This window comes from Polypterus senegalus, chromosome 17, assembly GCF_016835505.1.
Source record: "Polypterus senegalus isolate Bchr_013 chromosome 17, ASM1683550v1, whole genome shotgun sequence".
Taxonomy (NCBI): domain Eukaryota; kingdom Metazoa; phylum Chordata; class Cladistia; order Polypteriformes; family Polypteridae; genus Polypterus; species Polypterus senegalus.
This window is the reverse complement of record NC_053170.1, coordinates 96,806,472-96,818,607: the sequence shown is the minus strand read 5'-3', so window position 1 is coordinate 96,818,607 and position 12,136 is coordinate 96,806,472. Positions and strand designations below refer to the sequence as shown.

General features: G+C 44.8%; 1 protein-coding gene across 7 annotated transcripts in view; it reads left to right on the top strand.

Annotated features, from left to right (window-relative positions):
* Positions 1-590: 590 nt before the first annotated feature.
* The window catches only part of itgb4 (integrin, beta 4), a 102,658-nt gene continuing 91,112 nt past the window's right edge, over positions 591-12,136 (top strand). For 5 of the 7 annotated variants that reach the window (XM_039740504.1, XM_039740502.1, XM_039740501.1 and 2 more), the window contains exon 1: positions 591-1,157. In XM_039740504.1, the coding sequence (XP_039596438.1) occupies positions 1,036-1,157 (122 nt within the window). In that variant the 5' untranslated portion in view covers positions 591-1,035. The remainder of the gene's footprint in view (positions 1,158-12,136) is intronic. The other 2 variants (XM_039740505.1, XM_039740503.1) reach the window with 1 other exon arrangement.

Genomic DNA, 12,136 nt, shown 5'->3' with positions numbered 1-12,136 from the left:
CACCTTTTATATATTGGCTTTTTATCTCTGAAGTGTCTCACTCACATCTGTTAGTTCCGTGGTTCTTGTTATATGAATCTTTATTGCCAGGGGTGTAACCACAAGCAATACAGGTGAGGCAGTAGCACCGGGGTTCTCAATCACTCATTGTTTCTCAAGGCTTCATTTATTATTCAGTGTCATCATTCCCACAACTTCATAAAACTTAATTGACTTGTGACCTTTTATGTAGCGTATAAGCTTGACTTATCTTATTAATAGTGATCATTGTATAATTGGACTTAAGGGCTAATTCTTGTGATGTCACTTTATTTATTATGAAGCGCTTTGTTATTCTATTATATAGCTCCTTTCATATCTATCTGTCTCGTGCTGTTCCATAAATCAAAGTGGTGACACGCGACCCTGAGGAGCACACTGACGCGCTCTTTAAAGCGCCATTGCCTTCTCCGTTGCCCAGTGTCTCTGACGGCTCTGTGACGCGCTGGTCTGCCGTTAGTTCAAGGTGAGTACACACACACGCCGAACATTTGTCACTCGCTCGCTTTTTTTTTGGCACTCGCAAGCCTTTTCTGCTCCGATTCTTTCTTCTAAATGTTTTGCTGTGGAATGGCCCCATGTAAGACGCTGCTGATGGATGTGTGTGTGTGTGTGTGTGTGTGTGAGTGAGAAAGAGATAATCGCGTCTACTCCAGAGCAGTGATCAGAAGACAACAGACCCCGAGTTACATGCCTTGATGAACTTTCTAAATACGCGTCTCCGTCCTGGCCACACGACAGCACACATCATCCGCTGCTTCCAAACAGGGGCTGCGCGGTCCACGTCTGCATGCACTTCGGTTGCGTCTTTTACGCAGCGCGCTTTGTTGAATATAAAAACGCCCGCAGTTGCAGATGTGCTGCCTTTTTGGAGTTTGCAGTCCGTTACGTGGCCGGCCGCATGCCTTTTAAAGCAGCACTGCGCGCTCAAGCAACACAGCCGAACAAAAGCTTTTGAATGAATTCAATGATCTGAGAAGTGCATTGGGGATTCTCATGGAAATCAGCGCCGCCAGAGCTGGAGGGGACCGCGAGGAGGGCACAGCGACGGACACTGACAACGGGCGCGCGGACTGGAGAAGAGGACGAAACAGAAGAGCGCAGGAGCCCAAAACTCGGTGAGTCCGCCCGCTTCACCTTCTCCTGTCCGCCGGTGTAGATAAAAAGCGTTTTCTGGTTTCACAAATAGTTTGTGCAGAGAACGAGAGACTCGCAAGCCCACAGTGGATTGACGGGATTCGTGCTGAAAGTAACACGCAGGTCGCCAATCGGCCTCGCTGTGCTATTTGAGGCAGGCAGGTGTCTGCCCGTTGATTTCTTTTTATTTCTTTCCCCGTTTTCACTTGCGCTCCAAACGGGGGTGCGGCTGCGCCGATTCACTCGCTCGGATGACTTATTGGGTTCCCGATGCAGTTACTTGAAATGTGCGTCGCAATTCTTAAACTTGGAACAGTTCGTTTTTTTGTTGTTTTGGGGAAACTCGTTTTAGGCTCTGGACGAAAGTCTCGGATCAGCCCTGCTTGGCGTGCGGGGAACCTCTCAAAGCGCTCGCATGGTCCCAACAAAGCGGTTAGAATATGAATGCCGTTATTGGGAGGTTATTTCTAGTTACTTGTGGAAAGGTCTCCATGAAACAGTATACAATATAAGCGCTTAAGCAAAAATGTATCATTCGGCTAATAGAACGGAGCAAGCAGCACTTGGAGTCGCGGCAGGGATGTTGTCTCTGTGGAGTTACATGATCCAACTGTGTTTACGTAGGATTCCTCACGGTTCAAATTAACTGCCACTCTAAATTAGCCTTGTGTAACGATGTGCCTCTCATTATGCCTCGCGAGGGTCTCGTATTTTGACAACATGCTAAACAGTGAAAAGACTTAATTAAATGAGTCAGTAATGTGACTAATTTTGATCACATAGCAAGTTATCATCTCGCTGCACTTCGCAAGAACTGCCATACTTCTTTACTCAGGGCGCTGGCACAGGGGATTGCACAGTTAGTCAGCAGTCATGGCTGAATATATATTAAAAAAACAAAACCATCCTCTTACTGTATATAGCACCTGTCTATAGTGAACCCCATTTTGATTTGCCTCCCAGGAATAGCCACAGTTTGTACAACAGACAAGCAGCAGTTAAGGGAGCTTGCTCCATATCGTACAGTGGGTCAGCGATGGGGTTACAAGGCTGTGGTCTGGACGTGTATAGCAGCTCTGCGCAGTGAATGCCATCGCCAAGTGCTTTTCAGATATTGGCATGTTTCTACACTTGGAGCTCAGGTGGCTTTATTCATTTCAGCAAGTCAGTGGGATGTGCAGATCACTTTTATACAGTGGACTATACTATTTGTTGGCATAATGGTCTCCCTGTTTCTAGAAAAGGCAAATGGGCAGGTAAAGTGAATGGCTCAGGGTCAGTCTGATGGAGGCAAGGGTCAATTCTTATTTACACTGGAAGGAAATTGATGTCCAAGGAAACGGAGGTGGAAAACACAAGGAATGGGAAGAAAGCAGATCTAAATACTCAATGACCTGTTTTTCCATAGCCATTCATGCATTCAATTGACAATAGCATTGTGAAAAGGTTTTACGTCCTTACCCCAGCTGAACATTGATAAGAACGACAACTGCCAGGAGAAACTTTATTTCAGTATCCAAATAAAAAAAAGTTATGCAATGCAAAATGTAAGAAAGCAAACAGATAACCTGGCGTGATGTAAGCCAAGGCCACTTCACAAGAGTTGCTTTTGCACTGGCGCCGGGCTCCTGTTTGAACCCCAAAGAAATTTCAGGGCATGGTTGCTTAGTCCTCTGTATGTGGAAAGCACTGCCACGTGTGATGTCACAATCAATAACTGAATGAGCGTGAGTGACAAAATGACATTGCAGATGGTTTAGCTCTATGTGACACAACCACACTACAGTCACTGATTGGTTTAATCCTGGATGATGTAATGATGCTATAGCTGGTTATTGGGTTAGCCCTGGGTGACACAATCACGCTGCAGTTGCTGATTGGGTTAGCCCTGGGTGACACAATCACGCTGCAGTTGCTGATTGGGTTAGCCCTGGGTGATACAAGCATGTTAAAGTCACGGATTTGTTTGGCTCTGCAGGACTTAATTACACCAAAGTTGACAACTGGTTTAACCCGAGTGACATAAGGCCACTGATTGGTTTAGCCTTGTGTGATGTAATCATGCAGAATATGGCGCAGTCACTGAATGGTTTCACCCCGTTTGATGTCATTACATTGAGAGCACAGAGTGGTTTCAGCACCTTTTCGCCACTGCAGGTGACAAATCAGCACTCTGTATTTGCCTGCCCCACATGCAGATTTTCTTACTTCGTTTCATGCAAGATGGAATAACACGTGAACTAACCAAAGGACAAAATGTTTGACATAAAAAAAAAACTAAGTTGAAAGCAGGTGGCCTGCACAGCGAGGAAAAAAAAAAAAAAGGGAGCTCCTAAGCAAGAGGATGGAAAAGCAACAAAATGTACAGCATTACAGCACTTTCTTTGCTCCGAGTTTGTACCGAGTGCAAAGGCACAGATATTAGTCAGGTACGTTTTGTATAACACCTCCTTTAGAGTTCTTATAAAGAAAAGAACAACAAAAAAAACACACACACACACCCCTTGAGCCAGACCGTCAGCCAGGGTGTGTCTCTCTGTGTTAGTAGACGTCTCTTAAAATGACCACTGATGAAACCCAGCATCGTGTGCGCATACCCTCTAGTGGACTGGTGTCCCTTCTGGCTCCAGGATGGTCATAGCTCCCTGCAACAGAAGATATGGTGTTAGAAGATGGGCGGACCAACGCCCGATGCTGTTCTAAATTTAAGTAGCCATCAGTTAACAAGGCGGCTCCATTTGTTAGGCAGATGTTTCAGCACATCTGCAGTAAACTTTAAAATATGTAACATGTGAGAATAACTGAACTGGCAAGCAGAAGGAAAAAAAAAAAAAAAAAAGGTTAACGGCTGGAATTTTGACCCCCCACCCCTCCCCTCCCCCTCAAAAATCTCAAAGGTTGCTCAGGTTGAAGCAGCAGGTCCTAAAGTCTGAAATGCACACTAATCCTCCACTTCCCCGACAGTGCTAGTTTTTTTGCAAGCAGCAGCAAGGTTTTTAAGCCCCCAGGATGGCAAAGCAGAGGCTCTACAGTGTAGAAAACGCTAGAGTGGCACCCGACTCTCCTGAAAAGGGGCACATGGGCATCCCTGCCTGGGTTTGATCCAGCCTTCATAAATTGGATTATGCGGGTTTGTGACAAACTCTACCCACCCTCCCCTCCACTTTTCATTTCACCAAAACAGACCCCCTTATTCAGTCTTCAGTAGGGAGGCTTGAGCGCAGAGCTCGACCTCACCCACCTAATTGTTGTCGTTCTGACTTTCCACACTTTTATCGGCCGGTCTCGAATGGCTACGGCTTCTATTTGTTTGTGTGTTTTATTTTCAGATTAGGATGGTTGCATCCTCTGGGTACCGAGGGCAGCCCATGCTGTATTCACACTTGGCAGAGTGTCAGCCCCCCCCCACCCCCTTTCCTGCCTTTAGTTTCCTGTCACTCATTTCACCGCCTCGCCCTGCATCAGCACATCCCTGATCTGCCAGCCTGACGCCTAAGAGAGGGGGCCGGGTGGGCCGTGGCACATGGCTGCACACTAAAGACTGGCCAGTCATTACTGAAACAGTGGGATTTCTTTTTCTTTTTTCTTTCAGGAAAAAAAAAACAACCCAACACCACATTTTTACAAATCTTTTAACAGAGGCTTCCTTTACTGCACAAGCCCTCCAATTAACTGGAGTGGTGGGAGTGATGATGAGTGTGACCAGACAAGCTGAGCACAGGACTGCCATCACATGGCAGCTCTGTTACAATTAACAGCTTCATCTGATATTCAATAACATAACTAAGCAAAATCTGGTGGGGGCTCCAACACCAGCCTACCCCTACGGTGCATCTTTTCTGCATCTTTATCTGATCAGAATCAAATACACTGTTTGATTGTAAAGGAGCACCAGGGATTAAAACAAACTTTAGGAGTTTCAAGGCAAGCATCGACATAAAAACACATTCCATTAAACATTAATGGCATTTAGAACTATACACCCACACAAATTTCTTTTTAAAAATATCAACAATTAAATGCTATGAAGCATAAATCAAATGGAGGAATAGTACTGGACTCTGTGCTGGCACCCTTTCTGTAGTTCTGTGCTCTCTGTCGATACTGGCTGATGCTCAGGCTATGGCACTGGCTGGTGCCTTCTTTATATTACTGATCTCTGCTGGCACTGGCTGATGTTCTTTGTAATACTGGGCGGTGTGCTGGCACTGGCCAATAATCTCCCTCTATGTCAACGACTGCCGCCTTTCCTGTAGTACTGGGGTCTCTACTGGTACTGGCTGGCGCCTTCTTTAAGGCATGGTGTGCTGGTACTGGTGGATGTTCTCTTTCGCTCTCTCTCTCTCTCTGGCAATGGGCACTGTGCAGGCACTCGACTCTCTTTTTACAGCGGGCTGTCCCGAAGGTCTCTGTACTGATACTGGTTGATGCTCTCTCGATACATTAGAGAGATTCAGAGAAGAAAATGGGTCCAAAGTAGCATCAATAGTTCATATATATTTTAATATTGTTTTCTATCAGTATGCTTCTGCTGGAGTATGTGAATTTCCCCTTGGGATTAATAAAGTATCTATCTATATGCACACTTTATTTATTGTATTTTTATTATTTTAACCTTCTGCACTCCTCACTATCTTTTTATTGCTCTCTCTTTATACTTTTAATACAACTGATTCTATTTTGGTAAAAACAGGTCCATACTTGTAACACTTACCAATAAAGCTACTTTACACTGATCAACTGCGCTCTATGGCACTGGAAGATACTTTTTGAATAGTACTGGACTCTTTACTAGCTGATGTACTCGCTCTTTACTGGACTCTGTGCAGACACTGGCTGATGCTTGTATTTTGGGCTCAGTACCGACAGTGCCCGATGCCCTCTCTCTATGGCACTGACTGACAGGACTGCACCGATACAGGCGGAGTCTCTGCCTGGCAGTATAAAGACAGCATGAGAGAAGAAAACAAAATGGGTCCAAATCAGCATGAATAATCCATATACGCATATATTTATTACTAAATTCTGCACTCTCCACCATCTTTTATTCACTTTATCTTTATACTTTCATGTAGCAATACAACTGTTTCAGCTTTGGCAGAGGAACTGGCCGGTCCAGCCACATAAGGGACCAATGGGTCTGTTAAGGGCCAATTACCACCAGTGTTGTGCAGAATGCCAAGTCTACTCCTCTGTCTCTCGCACACATTTACCTGCATCTTCTTTTCTTTTCTCCCTCTCATACTGTTGTTTGGATGCCATGCGGTCTTTTTCTGTGTTTTGACGTCCATATGGATGAAGGTGAAACAAATCTCCATCGTTTGATGTGACCAATCACAATTTGGATTCAGGTGGGAGGGAGTCGATCTCGGTTATGTTGTTTGAAAATGTCATCACGTCTGCAAGAGGCTTAGTTGAGTAATAAGTGACACCCAAGACATCATCATGAAATTATCAGCATAGGGCCCGACGTAACTTGTGTATTGGAAGGACTGACACCGGTTATCCCCGATGCCTCACAGCTATAAAGACCTGCGTTCACTTCTTGCGCAGAGTTTGCACGCTCTCCCTATGTAGCGTTTCCTCCCACATCCCAGAGGAGTTTGTTTTTGGTCGATTGCGGTGGAGGGCAGTGCTGCCGCCTCGCAGTTAGAAGACTCGGGTTCACTTTCCGGGTCTTCCCTGCGTGGAGTTTGCATGTTCTTCCCGTGTCTGCGCGGGTTTCCTCCCACAGTCCAAAGACATGCAGGTTAGGTGCATTGGCGATCCTAAATTATCCCGTATGTGTGTGTGCCCTGCGGTGGGCTGGAGCAATGCCCGGGGTTTGTTTCCTGCCTTGCACCCTGTGTTGGCTGGGATTGGCTCTAGCAGACCCCCCGTGACCCTGTAGTTAGGATATAGCGGGTTGGATAATGGATGGATGGTTATACCCTCTGAGGGGTCGGTTCTTGTCTTGTGTCGGATGCTGCCATAAAATTGCATTAAACAGGTCCAATATATAGATGGATCAAGTCAGTGCACCCAACGCACTGCTTGGTCACAGTGGGCCATGGTGAATTTTGTCACTGTTTGTTTTGTCACTGTTTGTTTTAAGGTGGTGTGGTCAGTCTGACTGCTGGCCAGAAACTTGCCTTGTGCCCAAAGCTCATGGGATAGGGCCCATGTCAACTTGGATACTTAAAATTAGCCCAGTGTAGGAAAGTGGTGCACAGACTGGCACCCTGTAGCCGGGAACTGGATTAAGCAGGGGATGTTATACTAATGAAATCGGAGACTCCGCACCAACCAAGGATAAAACATGCAAAGAGTTAACACAATCAGGACTGTGGTTTGAGACTCCTTCAGCTTGTATTTATCGATTCCTCATCTCCTCGTGTTGACTTCCAGCTGTGGTGTTCCAGGGTGGGGCAGCAGGAAAAGCGGAGAGCGGGAGTAGCTGGGAGGGCCGGGAGCGGGACAGGACTGTTGGAGAAGCGGAATGGAGCGACACAGCAGCGGGCTCTCTGGAGGCTCGCTCAGTCATTGGATTTTTGGCAGGCAGAATAAAGAGCAATGTGAATCACAAAGCCGAGACACCGTCGATACGCGCCACGCCAGTTTGGGCTCCGCCACTCGTATGGAGATCAGCTGCACTGGGTGGGCTACTGGTTGCTCCATGTGTTTCCATGATGTGCGTTTATCAAAAAAATGTCAACACTCTCATATAATAAAGAGTTTGTAAAGAAGAAGCCAAAAACTGGGAGTAAAATATGACCCTAGAGTAGCTGTACATATGTATATACGTTATAATATCCAGCCATTCGTCTTACCAACCCATTTACCCAAGGCGGCAAGCTTTGGCTGCATCACAGTACGAATACACACATACACAAACACACTTGGAATTACTACATAGTGAGGACTCAAGAGTGGAACATTGCAAGGTCTGTGGTACAAAAGTAACAAAACACAAATATATGTGATTAAAAGTGGCCAATAGCATGGGAGTGCGGTGCAGTTATCGACTATGCCACTAGGTATCACATGTCAACGGTCTTGTTAATCGGTGTGACAACTGGCACTGGGCCGGGTTGATCGAGTGCGTATTTCTGACGTTTATTCTACAGTCATGTGCACGATTTTGACAATTTTATTTCTACAAACCAAAAAAAGCGCATTGGGTCATATCGGACATCAATTTCGCTATAATCATGTTTTTTTTTTTGACATTAATATAATTGGTTAGTAAAGAGTTTTCCTGTTAGAAGACCGTTAATCAGCAGCATTACACTGAACTACTAAGGTGGCTGCCGGAAAAAAATGTTCTTAGCAGTGGCACAAGCAAAGCCGCATTTGACAGGACAGCACACAAGGCTGGAACAGGTCAGCACTACTGGAAGCGATCCGTCAAAGATGTCTGGACCAAAACCAAGGCGACTGTTGCTGCACACCTCCCGTATTCACCACGTCTCGCTTCAAGTAACTTTTTTTTGGCTCTCAAAATTAAAATTGAGACTGAGGGGAAGACAATTGGCTATTGTGTTAGAAATCCAAAAAAAAAAAAAATTAGGGGGCTTTAGACATGGTAACACAAGAGGAGTACAGGTAACGTGTCCACAAACTGAAGAACTACAGGGACAAGTGCACTGCATCTTAAGAGAAGTAATTTGAACGCAAGTAAAAAGGAAGTGCTAAGTTGTGTAATTTTTAACAAAACACACACGTATGGGATTTTTTGATATTTGAATGGAAGGCAGGAATAGATGGGCATCTCCGTCAGGATGTAGGGTGTTCCCTTACCAGGCTCGTACCCTATATCATAATGGAAGGAAACTTTTGGATGGATAGGCATCCCGGCTGAAGTGATTGCTTAGTCGGGAGGCTGGTACTGTGAAAGGACAGAGGAGGACTGCCTCTCTAGGCATCCCTCTGGTACAGCTCCTGTACAGACACCCACAGGGATGCATGGGAGATGTAGTTCTGGAGGGTAGCCTTATTGAGCTGCAAGAGGGAGCTGCTGGGACAGACTCCACCTGACCAAGAAGTGCTTACTGGGTATCTAACGCACCATCTGCCTCACCCACTGTGTCAGAGTTGAGCGTGAAGGAGGATGAAGGAAAAAAAAAAAAAAAAGATTATTATTATTATTACTGTCGTATGAACAAGCCTGTCTGGGAGGTATTTTGGCGAGAAGTGTATTTGGACCTGGTACTGGTACCTGTGCATTTGTGTCTGGGATGTGGGGCAGCGAGATGCCTCCCCAGTGGTCACTATAAATATTTTATTCCTGTGACCAGAGGTAAAGAATAATGTCGCTGTTCCTCTTGTGCATTGTAAAGGAGGCTGGTGTCAGGAAGGGGATCAAGCTGAAATGTTTACTTTAAAGGGGAAACTGGCCAACCAAAGTGAACCAGGAAAATGGCTCTTAAACAATCATATACATTTAAATGTACTGCATGTGTGGTGGGTGCGTCAATGTGCTGTAATCAGCCATGCTCCTAACCTTACCTTACATTATGTATATATGCACACAAATGAGTGTGTGAATAAAGGTATATGTTTATATAAATGAACAGTAAATGTGTGTGTGTCTATGTATATGTACAGTGGTGTGAAAAACTATTTGCCCCCTTCCTGATTTCTTATTCTTTTGCATGTTTGTCACACAAAATGTTTCTGATCATCAAACACATTTAACCATTAGTCAAATATAACACAAGTAAACACAAAATGCAGTTTTAAATGATGGTTTTATTATTTAGGGAGAAAAAAATCCAAACCTACATGGCCCTGTGTGAAAAAGTAATTGCCCCCTGAACCCAATAACTGGTTGGGCCACCCTTAGCAGCAATAACTGCAATCAAGCGTTTGCGATAACTTGCAATGAGTCTTTTACAGCGCTCTGGAGGAATTTTGGCCCACTCATCTTTGCAGAATTGTTGTAATTCAGCTTTATTTGAGGGTTTTCTAGCATGAACCGCCTTTTTAAGGTCATGCCATAGCATCTCAATTGGATTCAGGTCAGGACTTTGACTAGGCCACTCCAAAGTCTTCATTTTGTTTTTCTTCAGCCATTCAGAGGTGGATTTGCTGGTGTGTTTTGGGTCATTGTCCTGTTGCAGCACCCAAGATCGCTTCAGCTTGAGTTGACGAACAGATGGCCGGACATTCTCCTTCAGGATTTTTGGTAGACAGGAGAATTCATGGTTCCATCTATCACAGCAAGCCTTCCAGGTCCTGAAGCAGCAAAACAACCCCAGACCATCACACTGCCACCACCATATTTTACTGTTGGTATGATGTTCTTTTTCTGAAATGCTGTGTTCCTTTTACGCCAGATGTAACGGGACATTTGCCTTCCAAAAGTTCAACTTTTGTCTCATCAGTCCACAAGGTATTTTCCCAAAAGTCTTGGCAATCATTGAGATGTTTCTTAGCAAAATTGAGACGAGCCCTAATGTTCTTTTGCTTAACAGTGGTTTGCGTCTTGGAAATCTGCCATGCAGGCCGTTTTGCCCAGTCTCTTTCTTATGGTGGAGTCGTGAACACTGACCTTAATTGAGGCAAGTGAGGCCTGCAGTTCTTTAGACGTTGTCCTGGGGTCTTTGTGACCTCTCAGATGAGTCATCTCTGCGCTCTTGGGGTCATTTTGGTCGGCCGGGCACTCCTGGGAAGGTTCACCACTGTTCCATGTTTTTGCCATTTGTGGATAATGGCTCTCACTGTGGTTCGCTGGAGTCCCAAAGCTTTAGAAATGGCTTTATAACCTTTACCAGACTGATAGATCTCAATTACTTCTGTTCTCATTTGTTCCTGAATTTCTTTGGATCTTGGCATGATGTCTAGCTTTTGAGGTGCTTTTGGTCTACTTCTATGTGTCAGGCAGCTCCTATTTAAGTGATTTCTTGATTGAAACAGGTGTGGCAGTAATCAGGCCTGGGGGTGGCTACGGAAATTGAACTCAGGTGTGATACACCACAGTTAGGTGATTTTTGAACAAGGGGCAATTACTTTTCACACAGGGCCATGTTTGGATTTTTTTCTCCCTAAATAATAAAAACCATCATTTAAAAATTGCATTTTGTGTTTACTTGTGTTATATTTGACTAATGGTTAAATGTGCTTGATGATCAGAAACATTTTGTGTGACAAACATGCAAAAGAATAAGAAATCAGGAAGGGGGCAAATAGTTTTTCACACCACTGTATACATACACACACACACGTAATATAGTAATACAAGACATGAGAAGGCAGATAAAGGGTTGGAGGTTCCTCGTGAGGCCCCATTTAACTTAAAGGAAAAATAGTAAATACTGGACACAAAACACGGATTCATATTCTTGCCTGCTCTCTTTAGTGTGGTCTTCTCAGTTCTCTCTTTGGTGATCATCCTCTTTCTTTTGAAGGTGGTCCGAAAATAAACACAGACTTCCTTATAGAACAAGCCAAGTGGAAGTGCTGGTGCTCCCAGAAGTGGCCTGCACGAGTGTCCTCTTCCGTTCTAAAGACAGAGGTGGGATACACGTTAGATACTCGACATCACTCAAATCCTTCCTCCATACCCTTATCTTACCAGAGCCCATTAAAGACATTACACAACTCTCATGTTTGACTAGATTATATATTTAGCTGCTAATGAGACCCACTGTTTAATTCTACTTATTTTCATTTTTCTGAGACCACTATTTAAATTATTTGCATATTCATATTTCTCAGGCCTTCACTCATTTCCCCATCCATGCTATTTCCATTCTGTGGACAGGGCACCTGCCCATCACTGGGTAAATTTGTGCGTTTGTGCGTGTGTACGTACACACACAGGGCCAATTTAGCATCTTCAGTCCACCCGTCTTGCACGAGTTTGGACTGTGGGAGGAAATCCACACAGGCACAGGAAGAACACGCAAACCTCACACAGTCAACCGTGAGGATGCTGGCTCTGTAAGACAGCAGCACGAACGACTGTACCGCCATGCCA